Raw genomic sequence first — 19,373 nt, forward strand, 5'->3', positions numbered from 1 at the left:
GCTGCCTCGGTGTGTTGGTGCGCACTCTTTTGCCATATTTTCTTTATAAATTCAGTTTTCTGCCTTGGTTTCCGGAGCTCTTTCACCAGAGAAGAGCTCATTAACATCAGAGAAACAGCTCCAGAGGATTTTTTCTACCTTTCTCGACTCACCTGTGGAATTATTGGACATTTTGGTCAAAGGTCACTGACCGTTGCTCTCGCAGTGAAACGCCGGAGGAGAGGAAAACGTGCCGGTACGCATGCGCGTCTCCGCCGGCGCGGACTCCGCACACCGCTCCCAGGGATCTTTCTCTCCAAGGTGCGTTCACTGCCCAACAAACTGGATGAACTTCAGCTACTGGTGCAGAAGAACAGAGACTTTTCCTCATCTTCCGTCCTGTGCTTCACAGAGACGTGGCTGTGTGGATCAATTCCGTACTCTGCGCTGGAGCTGGCCGGCTTCCAGCTCTTCAGAGCGGATCGCGACACAGAGTTGTCCGGCAAAACGAAAGGTGGAGGAATCTGCTTTTATGCAAACAGTGGCTGGTGCAGAGACGTGACAGTGATCCTGCAGCACTGTTCTCCTGACCTGGAGACTTCCATCATAAACTGCAGGCCCTTCTACTCCCCCCGTGGGTTCACCTCATTCATCCTGGTCGGTGTTTACATCCCACCACAGGCCACAGCAGATACTGTGTGTGGAGCGGACCAACCCGGACTCCGTAGTTATTGTCCTTGGTGACTTTAACAAAGGGAACCTCAACCACGAACTGCCCAAATACAGACAGTTTGTTAATTGCCCGACCAGAGAGGGGAACACTCTGGACCACTGTTACCCCACAATCAGTGGTGCTTATCCCGCCGTCCCCCGGGCTGCACTGGGCCACTCTGACCATGTCATGGTCCACCTGATTCCCACATACAGGCAGAAACTAAAACTGTGTAAACCTGTTGTTTACAAGAACCTCCAAGAACCTCCAACTGCACCAATCACCAGAACAAATTCCTTGTATGTGGAAACATACTTGGCAATAAAACTGATTCTGATTCTGATTCTGATTCTGATACTAAACTCATAGTTAGAAAAGAAAAGAAAAGAAAAGGTTTTGGTTAATTCACAGTAAAATTTATTGAAAGTTACAAAATGCAGATTTGTTAATCAAACTCTTAACATGACACCAAAAACTACTGTTTTAATTAAAGCTTGGCAATTTTTTAATTCATTGTTACTACAGTTTTTTTTTCAAGTTGGGTACTTTCCAAGAAAAGGAAATAAGATTAAAGCAAAAATAAATGTTGAATGTTCCATTAATAATTAACTATAAGCAGCCTCCATCTTTTTTTAAACAGAATTACTGGTCAGTCTCAATGTCTTCAATCAGTGTCTGTGTTTAACAGACAAACATTCTTACATGACAGACCTATTATATAAAGACCTGCCTCTAATAAACACCTGGCCAATAGGATAAGTCCAGCACGACCAATGGTTTGACTTTATCACCCAACTCTATTAGTCAGTCAGTCAGTGAGTGATGGAGTTGGATCTCAGCTGACACTGAACATATACCAGTTTAATAAAGGAGGACCCTGTCACTTGTCCTGCTTCTGGGGCTGCGGGAGGGGGAGGAGCTGCTCCTTGTGAGGCTGGGGGAGGACAAGGGGCTGTTTGTTATCTCCTCGGTCGTGCCAGCAGACATCCAACAGGGGGTAGACTTTCCCCTGGATCTCCAACTTGAAACTGTAGATGAAGCCCAGCTCGTCAGGACTGTTGCTGTTATAGAAGGTCAGACCTCCACCCTCATAGTCAAGGAACAGTCCAACCCGGTGGGGGGGGTCTGACACCGGTAGGACCACCCTGGGTGAAGCAAAGGCCTCATAAACGCCGTCCTTCAGTCCGATCAGCCAGACTCCGTTGTCTGGGTTCTTCACCAGCTTGGATTTACGGTTGGTTGTTCCTTTGATCAAACCAAGACGCCATCTAGGTTTGTTACCCACCTCCACCTGGACGGTGAGGACAAGAAGCAGAGCACTTAAGCAACAGAACTGCTGCAGGTATCTAAAAAATGTGCTGCAATTGACCATTTCACAGATTTTCACCTGTGAGGCATCTTCACCTACACAAGCAGCAGGGTTTACCTCACATGTTGACCATGCTCACCTTATTATGTTAACTACTGATGACAGAGGAATGTCACACTCAATCACAAGTAATCACTACATTTACCGAGCACATTTTCAGCTTTCAAGCCTTGATCAGTGTCACAATCATGCAGTATAGCTACCATTTAAATAGTAAACACACCTGGCAAGGTGATCAAATACATGACTGCACATCCAGCACTGTTAACTAGTTCACCACAGATAAGTTGAACAGCTAATATAGTGTCACTAAGTGAAAGGCATACAGTGTAGACATCAGGCCTGCAGCCATCTGTGTCACCACCTGCATGACTCATTTAGATCCTGATGTGCGAAAAGATGGATCCACAGAAGGAACCACAGCCAAATCATCTATGTTTGCTAGGTAAAAAGCAGCTACAGCGATGTAGTGGCCTCAGGGTGTAATGGTTAGGACTCAGACCCTGTTGGTACAATTAGACTGTAACATTATATTTACTATGCACTTTCACTGCACTGCTTTAGCTGATCTCCTTATCGAATAGATGTAGAACTGAGTCCTTACACCAAGGCCTCGTTTTGCACTCAAGCTTTAGTGATGAGCCTCGCTGTGAGTCTCTGTGTAGAAAAGTGGCTGACAAATAATTTAATGTAATTTAATGTTCATGTGTGATGGTGATACATATGACGATCCTCCTGTCACCATCAATTTACCTTACCTCCCAGTAGTGTTTCCCAGAGGAGAAGCCTCGGTTGGTCAGGACACAGTAACTGTAACTGAACCTCTCTAGATTATCTGGAAGTCTCCGTGGCAGAACCCCACAGACCACTACGGTGTCCCCATGATGGAGCTCCAACATCGGGTGAGCAGTTTGAGGATCCAGCTTCAACAGCTCTGGTGCTGCAAGAAGACAATAATTTTTAAATACTGATAGAGACATTACCACGAGACTGAGTCTGAATCAACCAGCTGTTAGACAAGAAGCTTTATGATGACAACATTAAAACAGCTGTTTCATGATAACTGAGTAGTCTATCCAGCTGTTTTATAAAGTAAGTTACACAGAGGGGCAGGTACAGGTATGGGGACCAGGAGAGGTACATGGTAACACTGATCTTCTGATTAGTGGACGATCTGCTCTCATACAAAGGTACACATACAGAGACAGGGACATGGATAGGTACAGGTACAGATACAGGAATAGGGACAGGGACAGGTATGGGGTGGGGATGGGAAAAGGTGTACTTGGCAGGACTTTTCGGTGTAGTCTCTTCCATACTGTGAGTTTGATGTCATTATGGTTGAAACCTGGCCTGAAGTTGATGGAGCTGAAGAGTCTGTCCTTCCTCTGATTGAGCTCTTGACTCTCTCTGAACCTGAGGACGTTACATATTTATCACTCTCCATTTTAATGATATCGATGGTTGATTGAAAACATGTTGAGATCTTTGTTACCTCGGAGCAATTGAGCCATACTTCTGTAAACAAACAAAGACAAAGACATTGACAATGATGAGTCCTATCAAGGACATTGACTGGATTTAAAATATCTTGTGATTGAGTTGAATCCAGGGCTCCTACTCTACATAGTGGACTAATCAGAGACCCAAAAACTGACAGTACCATGATGAAGTCCAGGTGTCCCTCATTGCTCAAGTCCTGCAGGGTGTTGTGGGCATCCTGCAGCCGGTTCAGGCTCTGGTTTAACTGGTCCGTCTGATTCTGGAGGGATGAGATGAGGACAGCGGCAGACGTCTCCACCTGCTGCATAAACCCTGCCTCCTCCACTTCTAGGCAACGCCGCAGTTCACCAAACTCCTTCCTCACCACCCACTTGAGCACATCAGACTCGTTCTGATTGGACAGAGAGCAGCAGCAAAGCTCGTCAGCTCCTCCAAAAAACTCTGATCTGGGCTCCTCAGACACTGTGATTGGGCGATGAGGATACACCTGTGCACACCTCAGTTCTTTGTAATATGAATCTTATAGTGTGGAGTAAACTTCCCACTGAGTTCAGAAAGTTGTTTAATGTTCAACATTGATTGAGTGTTTTGTCTGTAAATGTGAGTCTAACGTTGGCTCTGACAGGTGGAACTGTAGTTCCTCACTTTGGCCTTTAGGTGGCAGCATTTACAGAGGAGACTGTTAAAGTTCTACAATTACTGTCACATGTGAACAGCTGAGGTCAACAGTGTGAGACTGAACCTGCGACTGGATGTCATTCCAGTCATATATTTTCTAGTTCAGGTTTTGTCCGCTATACTTACATCTTATATACAAAACTTATATCTTTATATATGTATATATGAGATAATAATATTATCCCCTTTCAGGTGACATATATGATGTAGGGACATACAGTATATGTCATATGTTACATTATTAATGGTTCCTCCAGTTGTGGTGACAGAAAATTAAACTTTGCTTCAATAACACAAACAATGACACTAGTAAAAATTTAAATGTAGATGTCACCCACAGTGATCCTGGATTTGTTGTATGCCATTTTACATATCTGATCCTCCAGTTTATGCTTTTGATGCTGGAACTCCGTCATCAGACAGGAAATGTCCTCCTGAGACACAGGCAGGTAAAGGAAGCTCATTATTCATGTTAGATCACATTAAAACCAGAATAATTTAATCCAGGACCAAATACAGGTCCACTGCCCCCCTCTCCAGTTTCCTAGATGAAGTACTGATATGTTGGTGTGCTGTTCGTGGTTTGCTGTTTAGTGTGTTCAGCGGTCACTGAGTAAACCAATGAGTCATAAAGACGCCTGAACTTCTAGCTGAACCACAGCAGCCTATTTGTTAAGCTCTTGATAGATATGACCCAGAATGGCGACCAGACTCACACAGGAAGTATCAAGTTTCCTGCAGAGGGCAGGCACTGAGGAAGGTCACATCATATTCAGTTAGTGTGTAGTGTTACAGTGAACATTAACAACGTGTGACCTTATTGTTGTTAAAGTGGAAACTTGAGAGTGACTTTAATCTCACTGTTTGATGATATGATATCTGCTCCTGGTTTCACTTTAAGCCTCAATCAGCACTAATAATCATTAGAACAATGCTTCTACGTTCACGACCGATATCACTTAATTTCCTTATAAATGTACACACAGAAATTCTTGTGGCTGTGGGCGGGGGTCACAGGTGTGATTTTTATTGTGTTGTACCTTCATGCGGCTGTAGACAGAGGTCACAGGTGTGACTTTGTGTCCGCGGTGAGCACCAATGCTTCCACACAGGCCACAGATCACAGTTTGTTCATCCTCACAGTAAAGGCTCAGTGGGTTGTGGTGCTGAGGACACGACTCGAGCTGAGCTCCACCTGAAACACTCACTTCCTGTCAGGATTAACAGGTAAACACTGAAAACATTGATACATATTTTATTAACATGAAATATCAATAATACTGAAAATATTTATTTATTCAGTCAGGTGTTTTCTGAGGTTTCACAGGTAAACTGATCACAGTTGTTTTTACCTGCAGAGCCTCAATAATTCGAGCCAAACTAACGTTGGGAGGAGGACTGTCTCCGTCCACTGCACAGCGACATACAGGACATTGGAGCTGGCCAAGCAGGTCCATCGTCATGGAGCGCACACAACACCTGGACAGGTGAGGACAGGAAAGGACAGGTGGGGCAGGAGAGGAAAGGTGAGATCAAGAGAAGACAGGTAAGGTTAGGAGAGGACACTTGAGGTCAGGAGAGGACAGCTGAGGTCAGGTGAGGTCAAGAGAGGACAGGTGAGGTAAGGAGAGGACAGAATAGAAGAGTTGAGACCAACAGAAGACAAAAGAGTCATATCCTGACCCATCCATCTTACCTGCAGTAGGAGTGTCCACACTGTAACATTAGGGGTTCAGTGAAAACATCCAGACATACGGGACACCTGAGCTGCTCCTCCAGACTTTGACGACGCTCCATATCATTGATCCCCAACACTGGGACCAGAACTACCGGGACCAGCACCACCAGGACCAAAACCAGCAAGACCAGAAAAATCCCAAAACGCAGTCTTCCTAAAAACAAACCATCCAGGCTTCAGTTAAACTAGTTAGACCAGTTAAACCAGTTAAACCAGTCTAACCAGTTAGACCAGTGGAAATAAATAACTTCACTGCTGTCAGCTTGTGTTTTTGCAGGTACTGTGACTCTCTTTATATCCACAGGTCTTTTTTTTCTGTTTTCTTTGATGAGATTGGCTGGACAGTCAGAGTGGGTGGAGCCAGAAGCCGATTGGTCCTTTATGTATTAAATGTTTTTAAAATGTTTAAATATTTAAACATTTTATTCGTCATTAGAAGAAACACATTCAGACAGTGGGGTTATTAATATTATAACTGTAATAATAATAGTAATTATAATTATTATCTGTATTATTATTGTCAGAGTGTGTGACTGTTTGTGTTGGTGTCTGATGATCTGCTTTAAAGCTACTTTTATCTGATAAACCGACACCTGAAAGTCACCTTTACCTGAGAAACATGTCTCCATGGAAACAGATCTACACAGGGAAAGGTTTCCTACATACCCTTTAAAACAGGAAAACACACAATGACTAGTCCACATCAGACCAGTTGCACCAGTCCATATCAGACCAGATTCTTCTCCTGTTTGTCAGATTTATCTCGGTTTTGATTCTTTGATCCTTGACATTGATGCTTTCACTGTCCTTCTATCTCTGCAGCTGAAAATAACATGAGGTGAAATTAAAACTAAACTGTGTTGTCTCTCGTTTTCAGAACAATGATCCACATACTGTTGAATATTTCCCAGGATTATAAACACAACATTTTAGTCAGACAGACTCATCAGACATTAACTACTTCTCTCTTCTTCCCTCATACATTCACCATCAGAGACAATAAACAAAAGATACTCCCTACTGCAGACCCTAAAATAGTCCTGCACTTGTCCACAGTATCTCCTTCATCTGGACAGTATTTCTAGTGTTTCTGCAGCTTCTCATTCATGACGTTTATCACTGGTTCAATTAAATAAAAAAACATACATGTACTTCTACCGGCACCATCGTTTTTTATGATTACAGGATGTTGTTTGGGGTCAAAATTAAACAAAAATACATAACCGGTGGCACCAGCCGGTGTATGACGTCACGTAGGGGTATCATGTGACAAAACAGGAAGAGAGAAGCGAGACTTACCTCCCGGGATTCACTGTAGATCAGAAACGAGTCTACAGCAGAATTTTAATTTGAAAGAATCAGCGCGAAGGAAGGTGAGAACCGATAAAAAGACGAGCTAGCATGCTGCTAAGACGATGCTAACATACAAACAGGCTACTGACAGGGTGCTACCACAAAAACAGGCTGCTAACAAGGTATTAACAGGTTGCTAACGTACTGCTAACATGCTAAGTCTGAATGTAAATAAACAGCAAACAAGATGGAGGTCGAGAGGAAACATCACAGTGACAGTTATCAGTTAAAACTGTGCTAAAAAAGGAATGGAGTCTGGTATAGAGATTTTACAACTCTGCTCTGCAGTGAACCGAAGTCAGGCCAGATTAAATGTTGTTAACGTGAAAACAGGAGTAAAACATAGAGAACTTCACGTTAAAACTGGCAAAAAATGAGGAGTTTGGCTTAAACAATGTACTGGATTAAAATCACACCTGTTTAAACGTAAAGCTTTTGACTTGAGTACATACATACACATGGACACTTAAGACTTAAATGATCTGAAATTTAGCTGAAGTCTGGCAAAGACTGATGGAGGGTGTATTGAGTACCGATGTGCTGCCTTTCACTGTTGATAATGTACAAGCCATTATTTAATGATCTTTTGTCCCCTCACTGTTTGGAGAATGATGACATTGACTGTTAGCTTTCTCTGACATGGGGATGACATAATGTATTGATTTTTGACTTATTATTGATCATCTCTGGACTGTATGGAGGATGGGATAACTATTGATCACTGACTTATTTCTTTCAGTTTACATGATGCACAGGTGATATATTGATCGTGCACTGATGATGTATTGATTATTGATTGGTTATTGATTATCTCCGGACAGTATGGAGGATGATGAACTTCCGTCAGAGGATGGGATGGGTGGGCGTGGCTCTCTACCTACTGCTCAGCGTCATGGCGGTGTACTACGTCTTTGAGGTGCACACACGCAGTTTGGAGCGGGTGCAGAGAGGTGGGGTTGGCCCTTCGGCTCCACCCCCCGCTGTCACCTGGTCTCACCTGCTGTCACTTCCCCTCTGGATGTGGGCGTCAGTCTTCCTGCTGCCCTACCTGCAGCTCTTCCTCTTCCTGTTCTCGTGCACGAGAGCCGACCCCCGAGCCGTCGGTTACTGCGTACTTCCTGTCTGCGTCACGCTGCTGTGTAGCCGCCGCCATGCCGCCCAGACACCAACCAATCACAGGGCAGGGTCGGTGATCAACACGTAGAAAGGATTTATCGCAGAGGCCGCAGCGGCTCGATCCTGTTATGTTGATGTTGGTGATGTCATTTCCGGTGTGCCTTTTGAACAGTAACATACCGGTGGAAGTTAACCCTCCGCTCTGTCTGCCAGGAGCTGTGTGCCCTCATTGTGGACTGTCAGGACCAAAGCTCAGCCCTGAGTATTGACTGTTGACAACTCTGCCACTGTCTGGACCCTCAGCAACAACAGAGCTGCCCTGAGTGTTGACTGTCAGGATAAACATTTTTTTTGTACCTCAGTCTGCCGCTGTTTTGTAATTGTGACGTCACAGACAGTCCTATGCTGTGATTGGCTGGAGGGTATTGAATGGTGACAGCATTACCATATTTACCCACACTTACTTTAACCACTTACCTGAAGCATAAGTACTCTTGCCATGGCTACCAGGGGTTAATTTAGGACAGAAGTTACCTGAGAGCTGCCAGCCAATCACAGAGCAGGATTTTCTGCCTTAAAAATAAATTAAAAATCTATATTAAAGTCCAAACTTCACATTTCCCCCCCCATTTTATTATTGTTGAAATGTAAGATTTAAAAAAAAAAAAAAAAAAAAGTAACTAGAGGAGGAAGTGGTAGGGGAGGAGTACGTGTTTTTAGCTGCTTCCTCTTACTTGTACTGGGACAATCACCTGTGAACCCAAGCCGGTTCAGATCAAATACCCAATGTTTCCTGTTATTTGGGTGAACTATCCTCATCCTCTCCTGTTCTCACTAATGACTGTATATGATGTCAATTTTGTACAATGAAAAGAAATGGAGATGTGTCGTCCATCTTTACATAGTGATCTCACGTCCCTCTCTGTCTACACTCGTCTTCACCTGTTGCAGCAGGACAACCATGATAGGACAAACATGAGCTTAGAGTTTGGACATTTTAAAATGAAAAGATGCAGGTTCTGACTCCCAATAACTGAACTGGTTCAAAACTGGTTTAAGATTCTTTGGTCCAGTCAGAGAAAGGATTCCACCATGAAATGATTCTGGATAAATGACGACTCGTCAATGAGTGATTGATGAGTAGAAGAAGAGGTAGGCATTTTATTTTCAGTCTTTACCTGACACCCACCTGTAACAACTTAATTTCATTTCCACTCAGTCATGTAGTTCATCACCTGGCATCAAATAGCTAAAACTGATGTCATCCTGTCTCAAACTATCAAACTGAGTCCTCGGGTGTTGTCAGGTTTTGGATCTCTTAGCTGGAGGTTGAAGTTCAGAGTTTTGAGGGTCCTCTGGCTCGTTGTCATCTTCATCGCTGTCCTCATCTTCCTCAGCTGCAGCTGGTGAAGATACGTTAATCTGAAATCCTCTGTACATGTAATCTGACAGGTAACAGATTTGTTTAAATACTGAACTCGTTTTAAATACCAGCTGTTTACCTAAACAGTCCAGTTAATCAAAGACATGAAACTAGGAGAATTTAACAAGCAGGTGTTTTTAATGGACTCAGTTGTTCCCAAACAGGAACCAAAGGAAAATGAACACATTAACGCTCATAGTTAGCAGCAGCTAACTCACCTTCTGCGCAATCTCCGCGTAATTTCTCCCGCTCAACCAGTTCACTGAGAAGCCGTGAGACGCTCACATTCAGATCGTTTATTCCGCCGATGAGAGAACTCAGATTATTTTGTACTTTAACGCTAATTTTTTCTATTTGTCCATCTCTAAACTTCAGCTTTGCTGACACCGTCGTGTCCGCCATCTTCACTACGAAGTCCTGGCTTCGTCATCACGCACTGTGTGCTGCCTTCAAGGACCCTACGTAAAGTGACGTCTCCAACATTTAACTCATTCAGACCTTAGGACTGTTTTCTCTTGTAGATGATTATGTTATTATTGCAGTTAATGTTGTTGTTATTATTAGTACTAAAGTATCATCATAAGATGAAGCTTTACCTCTTAGAAAGACTTTGAAAATAATTGGCGTGTGTGTATTGTTTTTACAGTTTTGTCTTCATGTCACAAATATATCAATAAAACAAATCAGAACACTGATCTGTGATCCATGTTTAATCTATAACACTTATCAGTGTCTAGTTTTATCATGGAGACAATCAACTTGGGTGTTTTGAGACATAAGAACGCTTATGGCAAGCCATTTTAACATTTAAAAGCTAAGTTTGACTATCCGGAATTAACATTGTAGATATCAACAACATATTTTTGACTAGTCGTAATTACATTTTGGATAGTCGTATTTTTCATTCAAGATATCTGTAACGTAATTGTGACTGGGCGACATGACATATAGAGATATCTGTAATTCAGTTTTGACTAGGCACAACTGAATTAAAGATATCTGCAATGACATCACTGAAAATGTCACTCAACTCGTCACACATCTTAAATTACAATTGCAGATATCTGTAATTCAGTTTTGACTAGGCAGAATGAAAGTTAAAGATATCTCAAACGTCATGCATGACGTTTCTCTATTTTTTAGATATCCAGAATTACGTCACTTCCCCTCCACGCCAAAGAAGAAGAAGAAGAAGAAGAAGAAGTCAGTTCAGAAAGAAGCAGGATGGCATTGGCTGTAATTGAGAAAACAACAAGAAAATGCCATGAAATTGAAAGAGCCCTCAAACAGGGGATTTGTGGAGAGAGAGAACGTCGTTCTGTCGAAAGCTGTGAAAGAAATATTGAAAGAATTGAACATTTATTATCACATTGGCCTCTGGCTCTGCCTCATGCTGCTCCGCCATCTTGCTCACCTGCAAGTGCAATTTTTCCACTCCCGCCTCAAGTGGTAGGTGGGGCCATCTGCAACGTCATTTCACCTAGTCAAAACTCTAATTCAAGAAATCTGTAATTACATTCTGACTGGGCGGAATGTAATTACAGATATCTCCAGTTTCAGATATCTCTAACCAAAATTCAGTTCAAGATATCTATAACTTGATAATAGATATCTACAATGAAATTATGACTATTCCTAATTCCGGTTTGAGATATCTACAACGTCATTTTGACTAGTCATGATTCCAGTTACAGATATCGATTACGTCATTTCGCCTAGTCAAAACTTAATTTAAGATATCCGAAAAGGGACATGTAGATATCTTTAATTGAGGTGAAGTAAAGATATCTTGAACTGGAATTATGACTAGTCAGAATCAAATTGTAGATATCTCAAACTGGTATTAGTACTAGTCGTAATTCAGTTACAGATAAACATAATTCACATAGCGGATATCTGCAACTGAATTGTAGATATCTGTAATGACAAACCCCAGACAATGGTGAAAGTGACGTCATTTGTCCAAGGAAGAATATTGTTGTGGATATCTGAAATGACAATTGTGGATAGGAAGAATATAGTTGTGGATATCTGAAATATTCGTTTTGACTAGGCAAAACTGAATTACAGATATCTGCAACTCATATCCAGTCTGGCTTTTAAATGTTAAAATGGCTTGCCATAAACGCCCCACAGGGCCGATGTACACGTCATTATGAGGTAAAATTTTCATACTGACGTCATTAACGGTTGTTTCCCGTCACATTTAACCTCAATTCTATTTTAGTTTTTATTGCTTATTACTTTTATTTTCGTTGTTTTTACTCGATGACCTCTGACCCCAGATTGCCGCCAAATACGACCTGCGGAAGCAAACCGGAAGTTGTCATCAGCTAAAAGCTAGCGGTTTGACAACAAAGATCCGATCCGCTGGACATCAGACGGAGCTGATTATCGATTGTTATTGACCAGTTTATCAATCGCTTTACAGTCGGATTAGACAGTGTAAACTGTCTGGTTACACTTCCGGTCCGGTCCCGGTTCAACTCGGTGAGTTTGTGTTTTTATTCACAGTGCTAACACCGTTGGCATTAGCACGGAGCGGAGACGGTGGTGTTTACTCAGGAAGCTAACTGATGCTCACCGTTTTCTGATCGATCGGTAGCTGATCAGACTGATCGATGACGCTATTAGAGTGATTAATAATCAGCTGCAGAGAGAGAGCTAGAGACTGAAACTGGGAGAGAAGGAGAGACTGACACAGAGAGAGACTTGATGCACTTCTTCCTAAAATATCACTCATTAAAGGAATTTAGAAACATTAACGAAACCAGTTCAATTCTCTAATTACAGATTACAATGAATGTTTGTTGTATTTTGATGCTTTTGCAAAATTGCTTGTCTAAAACTGTCATATCAATAAAACACATTTGTATTTGAGAGAGAGAGAGATCGAGGATGGCACTGTTTATTTATTGTATTTACCACAAACAACAGAGACAGCAGAGGCAGTAGAAACAGTAAAGACAGTACAGGGGTGTTTCTGGTGTATAGCCCAGGAATCCAGCTGTGCAGTTTCTGTCTGCTTGTGTCACTGTTGACACGTTTACTGTTGTTATGCACTGTTGGTCTCTGTGTGCAACCTGATTAATCTTTTCCTTTATTTGTTTCATCAGACAGGGAATAAACATGTGTGAGGAGCAAACAGTGTCTCTGGTTGATGTTCTGGAGGAAGATGAAGAGTTGGAGGAAGAAGCTTCAGCTGTTTTGGCAGGAAGTGACTCAGATCACTGCTCATACCCTCAGGTTAGTGTTTATGTGTGCACTGTCTGTACTTAATACTGTTTATATACTGTGTACAATGTATGTACTTTTTAGAGGTAACTGAATTCTCCTTTAGTAGAAACACAACGACCCCCAGATTACAGCAGCAGCATCCTGTTATTATTATTATTATTATTATTAGTAGTAGTAGTAGTTGTAGTTGTAGTTGTTGTTATAGTTAGAGGGGTCAGTGTGTGAGGATGCGTGTTGAGCAGCAGCTCAGTATGTTATACACTGTGTTTAGGGTTCGGGTAATATACACATTTTCCTCTGAGTATGTTTGTGTATGTGTGTGTGTTTTCAGGGCTATGTGAAGCGTCAGGCTCTTTATGCCTGTAACACCTGTACACCAAAGGGAGGAGAGGCAGCAGGAGTGTGTTTGGCATGTTCATATAAATGTCATGAAGGTCACGAACTCTTCGAACTCTACACCAAGAGGTGAGTACTCACCTGTCAGAGTGTAATGTGTATACACAACACATCATCAGTGCATAAATACAGCATTGATACTGTATTAATACACATTCATCACTAGTGATCTGACTTTGTCTCTGTATCAGCAGATTGTAAACAGATATTAATAATTATTTTTGCAAACATCACTTTTCTTCTGTGTTTCTTTCTCTGTGTTTTCTGCAGGAACTTTCGTTGTGACTGTGGAAACAGGAAGTTCACAGACTTGCAGTGTAAACTTTACCCTGTGAGTTGATATTAAACATAATGACATAAACAGCAGCAGAGTTCATTAGTGATCAAAGTGACTTGAATGATCTTTTACCCGGTGCCCATAAAGCTAAGTTCAGACTGCATGACTTCATGGCCTTGGATCGCTGTACAGTTCACACCACACAACTTCCTGACTTGTGATTGGGCAGCTTTGAAGTCGTAAATAGTTCATAGTACACGACTGAGCGGCGATAGTCTGAGTCACACACTGACCCCTCTTTCACTCCTACTAGTCTGTCTGGTCCCCAAAACAACGTTCTGTCACAAAAAGATCTGCGAGAAGTGATACAGGAAATGACACTAGATATCTGGTCGGCATATGCGACGGGTCAGCGAGCCTCAATTATTGCATCTTTGAAGAGTTCACACATAGCGATTGATGTTTGGCAATCAACCGCCGATTTGTCTCTGATTGGGGGCTTTTGTCGGTGACTTTTGAAATCAGTTGGTGACGTTAAAATTGGGCTTAAAATTGTGCAGTCTGACCGTGGCATAAGATTGTCCTCACATAGACCTAAATATCAGTCAGGCTGCCAGATATTTTCTTTGATTGTTAAGATTATGTTTATAATCCCCACAGGATGTTTCTAATGATTTTCAGAATAAAAGTAACCAGGTGGTTTTCACTATGTCATAAAGACAACACAGTGTTTGTGTTTCAGGATAAAGACGAGGTCAACAGTCTGAATAAATACAGTCATAACTTCTTTGGAGTTTACTGCACCTGTAGCCGACCTTATCCAGACCCAGATGACCAGGTGAGACAGAATTGACCATCACCTGACCAGGTGTACTCTGGTCTCTTTAGTGAAGCTGTGTCTCTCTGTGATTGGTTGATTTTGTGTCCAGGTGGAGGATGAGATGATTCAGTGTGTGGTGTGTGAGGACTGGCTGCACAGCAGGGTGAGTCCACAAAACGTACCTGCCACAGTTAGCAGCAGTACACCTGTTAACACCAGTACACCTGTTGTAGACACTATAATGCTAACAGTTAGCCAATGAGAGGGCTAACGTGTCCTCCTGTAGAGAGGAGAGGAAAAAACCCCTTTACCTCTCAAGAGCCTGCAGGTTACAGGTATGCTGTCCAGGTTACAGGTGAAATGTCCAGATTACAGGTGAGGTGTCCAGGTTAGAGATGACGTGTCCAGGTTACAGGGGAGTCTCTTGAAACCAAAACAGTCCAAACTCAGATAACATGTCCCATAAAAATTTATTCAGACACTCTGACTGGACCTGTGTGCTTGCTGAGGTGTCCCCTGCTGGTCAGATTTCACTGACTGCACCTGCACCTGCATCTTTACCTGTAGCTTTACTTCTGCCTCTGTGTGTCTACAGCACCTGGGCTGTGTTGCTCCAGATTGTGTGGAGCTACAGGAGATGATTTGTGAGTCCTGTATGAGCAAACACCCTCTCCTCTGGACCTACGCTGCTCACCTGGCAGGTAACTAATTGGCTTACACTTACTCTGTGATTTGTTTCCTGTGTGTGATGTACCTTCTGCTCAGTTCCAGGTGCAGCAGCACAGGTGAAGGAGGAAATAGGAGGAAATTCAAAAATAGATGTTGCCAACAAAGAAGAACAGGTGAGAGTGTTAAACTGGATAAACTGGTTAAACCGGTTAAACTTCTGACTCTGTCCACCAGAGATGATTTAGACACACCTGCGTTACCATGGTAACCACAGGTGTGTAATAGTGCTGAAAGATAATTACTGAATGTGAACATATTGAGTGGATGTAAATGAAAAAGAGAATAAAACGTACTTTGAAAAGAAAATGATTGGTTCAAAGTGCTGCATATGCTCAGATCAGCCAGGTCCAAGATGTTTAATCAGCAGGTTTTTACAGCTGAGAAATTTATTTTATGTTTATTATTATAAAATGATCAAGTATCAATAATGAAGTTGATCTTTGGTTCAGGGCTCAACTGTGAGTTTAATAAACATGTTTGTTCATTGAGTCAGTGACAGATCATCTGTGATCAGTTCCCCTATGAGGGATATGGATGACATCACCTCAGGTTGTTGCTGTTTGCCTCATCTCTTTAATATGAAATTATTATCAATAGTATTGATAATATTATTGATCTGAGACAGTTTGGCCGTGTTTTAGTTCATGTTTTGAGGTTGTTCTCCTTAGTAACACCTTCATGGAATTTCTTCAGATTTGGTACAATCATTCAGTTTGGCTGAATGAAGATGAAGTGATTAGAATTTGGTGGTCAAAGGTCAAGGTCACTGTGACTCTGTCAATTAGGAAGAGAAGCAGAGGTTGAGACCATATTTGGTCGATACTGAGCTGGTGACCCAGGTTGAAGATGTGTGCGAAGGTTTTAGAGTTTGTTGCTTCTTTGTTAGAAGGATCATCAATTGTCCTGGATACAACTGTGTTCTGTCAGAGTCAGCTTCATTGGCCAAGCATGTGAACACACAGACACAACATATATATCTTCACTGTTCAGTCTGCAGGAGTGAGCAGGCTGACAATCCTGGTCTAAACATCATCTAGTTCTGTATTGTACTGTATATACTCACATACAGAGTGAAATATATGTGAGTATATGAAATATTGTATGTGTGGAGTATTTGTTAAAGTACTGTATATGAGGAGTATTTCTATTGTACATATTATAATGTTAAAATACACATCGTGATTCAGTCTGTTTACATCTGCACTGAAACAACTGTTAAACTGTGATCAATGTGATTCATTAATGATCAGTAATCTGTTAGGTGGATGATGTCATCGAGCCCAGTAGTAAGCGGAGCCGTGAGGAGGCAGAGCCTAGCTGCAAACTGAAGCAACTGCAAGGGATTGGTCAGAACAGAGTCCAATCAGGAGCTGTGTTCTGGCCATCAGCTTGGCGCTCCAAACTCTGCTTCTGCAACACCTGCCAGGTAACACTCACTTGTCTCAGTTTCCATTGGCTGAGGCTCTGATGATGCCACTGTGAGGTCAGGTGTACATGATGATATCGGACAACTGTGCTGAATGACTGATGAAGCAGCTGGTCTCACAGGAATCTATTGTTTCTCCTGCTGCAGACTAAACTATGTAACGTCTGAGTTCACATTATCGACGAACTGTTAGCAAGTTATACAAACCATGATAAGGATCCATGAGCTGCTTCCTGTTTCTGCTCTGATTTTATTCTGAAAGTCCTGACTGGAAATTGTGATCAGTATCTTTCCACTGTGTTGATGCATCTTTCAGATGTTTGTCCACTCGCCGCTGCTCTTCACCCAAAGTGCTGTGTTCTGTTTACAAACTGTCAGAGCCAACCACAGTTTTAGCTCATTTCATATGGAATATGAGTCACAGAGGCTGCAGAGCACAATGACTGCTGTCTCCACCTGTCTTAATTTTTCCATCTCTGGTCCTGAGGTCTCTGTGTTTTTGGTTGATGACTGCAATAATGGTTCAGGTTTTCTTCTCTGACATCAAATCCGTCAGGAAATCCCCCAGTCCTGATTTCTTGAAGTGTCCCAGTCCACCTTTACAGCCTCGCTTTGTTTCTACTCACGCTCTTACAAACTGTCAATGACTTTGTCAGAGGAAAGGCTTTTGTAGAAGAGCTCAGAGATAAATCGAACTACAAGTTGAAGTTTAGTGGTGGTGATGGTGAAGTCATGTGACTGTGGTGGAGTTTGTCTGCTTTCCACCTTTTTTTAATTGGCACAAAACAAACCCATGGTGTGCCTGACTGTTGCTGGACAGTGTTTTTGAGAGGTTGTCTTCTTTAATAAAATGTAGTCGTATTGATTAAAGTTTGAAACAGTAAAACTACTTTACTGTCATTGACTGTGAAACTGATTACTGATTAACTCTAATTTACCTCTCTGTAACTCACCTGTCCCAACTTACCTGTATGTCCTCAGGAGCGTCTATCTGAAGCTGATCTGTCCTTCCTGTTGGATGAGTCGGACACTGTCCTTGCCTATGAGAAAAAAGGAAAGAACAATGAACGACAACAACAAGGACAAGACCCTCTGATGTCAGCGCTGGACAACCTGAACCGGGTTCAGCAACTGGAGATCATCCATGGTACAGACAGCTGCAAGTACAGATACAAGTACTACACACAGCTACACGTACAGCTACAAGTATTACACACAGCTGCAAGTACTACAGACAGCTACAAGTACATCTACAAGGACTACACACAGCTGCAAGTACAGCTACAAGTACTGTATGCAGCTACAAGTACAGTTACAAGTACTACACATGAAACCACAACTTCCAACGTTTGACATGGCTGTCGGCCATGTTAGTGTGTTTTTGTGATTGTGTGTTTGTTTATGTCTGATGTGAGTCTGTTTATTTCAGGATACAACGACATGAAAACTGAACTGAAGGACTTCCTGCAGAGATTCGCAGCTGAGGGAAAGGTCATTTTCACCCTTAACATTACCTCTGTGCTCCTGACCTTTGACCTGCCTACCTGACTCCTGATGATATGTGGCTGTCTGTTTTCTGATAGGTTGTGACTCCTGATGACATCCGTCAGTTCTTTGAGCAGCAGCAGAGTCGCAAGAGACGGCGAGTGGATGCTGGACATTTCTACTGCACCTGATCACCTTTGACCTTTGACCTCCAAATAACCATGTAATGACCATTGACCTTCCCCATATCTCCTGACCGGGATTGTCTTACATCATTTCCTGTGATGTTTCCTGTCGATCAGCTGCTGTTTGTGGATTTTCCTGGACATTTTAAGGTTTTTATCCTCAGTTTATTCCAGTATTTGTTTCAAAGGTCAAAGGTCACCAACATTGTCTGTTTGTGTTGTCTGTGTGTTTCCTTTTTAATGAAAATCAGTAAAACTGAACCACAACACCGATATGGAGTCTGCTCATATTTAATTATCGTAGTGTTAAACTGCTGTCAGTGGTGACTGCTACACAGCTGTGATTGTCAGTCTTCACCAGTCACACTTAGAATATGAAAAGGTCTTCACCTGTAGATTGAATACTTAGCAGATGGACTGTGGAGTGTGCAGGTTCAAACATCCAACACCTCCAGATGAGAGATGTGACCGGAGATGTGTTTCAGTATTTCAGACATCAGGTTTGAGACATCAGGTGGACTGAGTTTGCGGTGGTGATGGCTGGGTTTTATCTGATGATGCAGGTGCTGCAGGTTTACCCCAGCCAAAGAGGTGAAACCTCAATCATCCACTGTATAAGATCTGTTTTCCAGCTGGATATGTCGTGGTGGAGAGGAGTGAGAGCTACTTCCACCATGCTTCCTGCTGCCAACCACAGTCCGTTACTCTGATCAGGGTTTGGGTTCAAGTGCTTGATAATTGTGGGAATTGTTGGGTTTCTGTATAAAATTGTAAGATCTTGACTCTTTGCTCTTTACTTTACTGTAAAGTGCCTTGAGATCACGCATATTATGATTTGGCACTGACACATTTGAATTGAATTGGTGCCTGTGGTGCCTGAATGAAAGTTCAGGAGGACTTGTGGATCGTTGACTTGGATCAGGACAGAGTTTATGTACAGGACAGTT

The 19,373-nt window shown here is 42.3% G+C and overlaps 3 protein-coding genes and 1 long non-coding RNA gene across 13 annotated transcripts; 2 read left to right on the forward strand and 2 right to left on the reverse strand.

Annotated features, from left to right (window-relative positions):
- Positions 1-729: 729 nt before the first annotated feature.
- Positions 730-7,405, reverse strand: LOC139612191 (E3 ubiquitin-protein ligase TRIM50-like). Of its 8 annotated transcripts, XM_071467500.1 has the most exons (11): positions 7,126-7,284; positions 6,590-6,646; positions 5,938-6,133; positions 5,594-5,720; positions 5,282-5,452; positions 4,580-4,675; positions 3,724-3,954; positions 3,556-3,578; positions 3,346-3,476; positions 2,819-3,000; positions 730-1,982 (listed from the first exon to the last, which is right to left on the reverse strand). In XM_071467500.1, exons 2-11 carry the CDS (start codon positions 6,606-6,608, stop codon positions 1,572-1,574), a joined length of 1,587 nt encoding a protein of 528 aa, XP_071323601.1. In that variant the 5' UTR covers positions 6,609-6,646; positions 7,126-7,284; the 3' UTR covers positions 730-1,571. The 8 variants fall into 8 exon arrangements, with proteins under 8 accessions (XP_071323601.1, XP_071323606.1, XP_071323605.1 ...); XM_071467505.1 differs by lacking the exon at positions 6,590-6,646 and having other exon boundaries at positions 7,279-7,405; XM_071467504.1 differs by lacking the exon at positions 6,590-6,646.
- On the forward strand, positions 7,262-18,697 carry ubr7 (ubiquitin protein ligase E3 component n-recognin 7). Of its 3 annotated transcripts, none has more exons than XM_071467507.1 (12): positions 7,262-7,352; positions 12,988-13,117; positions 13,440-13,573; positions 13,775-13,835; positions 14,524-14,619; positions 14,711-14,764; positions 15,197-15,302; positions 15,367-15,443; positions 16,592-16,756; positions 17,738-17,903; positions 18,186-18,247; positions 18,340-18,697. In XM_071467507.1, the coding sequence occupies exons 2-12, from the start codon at positions 13,001-13,003 to the stop codon at positions 18,430-18,432; spliced, it is 1,131 nt and encodes a 376-aa protein (XP_071323608.1). In that variant the 5' UTR covers positions 7,262-7,352; positions 12,988-13,000; the 3' UTR covers positions 18,433-18,697. The 3 variants fall into 3 exon arrangements, with proteins under 3 accessions (XP_071323608.1, XP_071323609.1, XP_071323607.1); XM_071467508.1 differs by lacking the exon at positions 7,262-7,352 and adding an exon at positions 11,851-12,361 and having other exon boundaries at positions 15,373-15,443; XM_071467506.1 differs by lacking the exon at positions 7,262-7,352 and adding an exon at positions 11,873-12,361.
- Positions 7,436-9,069, forward strand: tmem251 (transmembrane protein 251). Its single transcript, XM_071467510.1, has 2 exons — positions 7,436-7,454; positions 8,154-9,069. The coding sequence occupies exon 2, from the start codon at positions 8,162-8,164 to the stop codon at positions 8,534-8,536; it is 375 nt and encodes a 124-aa protein (XP_071323611.1). The 5' UTR covers positions 7,436-7,454; positions 8,154-8,161; the 3' UTR covers positions 8,537-9,069.
- On the reverse strand, positions 9,582-10,384 carry LOC139612194 (uncharacterized). Its single transcript, XR_011686457.1, has 2 exons — positions 10,090-10,384; positions 9,582-9,851 (listed from the first exon to the last, which is right to left on the reverse strand). It is a non-coding gene; the product is annotated as an uncharacterized lncRNA (long non-coding RNA).
- Positions 18,698-19,373: the final 676 nt, after the last annotated feature.

This window comes from Trachinotus anak, unplaced genomic scaffold (genome assembly GCF_046630095.1).
Source record: "Trachinotus anak isolate AG129_WGS33_773 ecotype Australia unplaced genomic scaffold, CSIRO_AGI_Tana_v1 ptg000031l, whole genome shotgun sequence".
Lineage (NCBI taxonomy): Eukaryota > Metazoa > Chordata > Actinopteri > Carangiformes > Carangidae > Trachinotus > Trachinotus anak.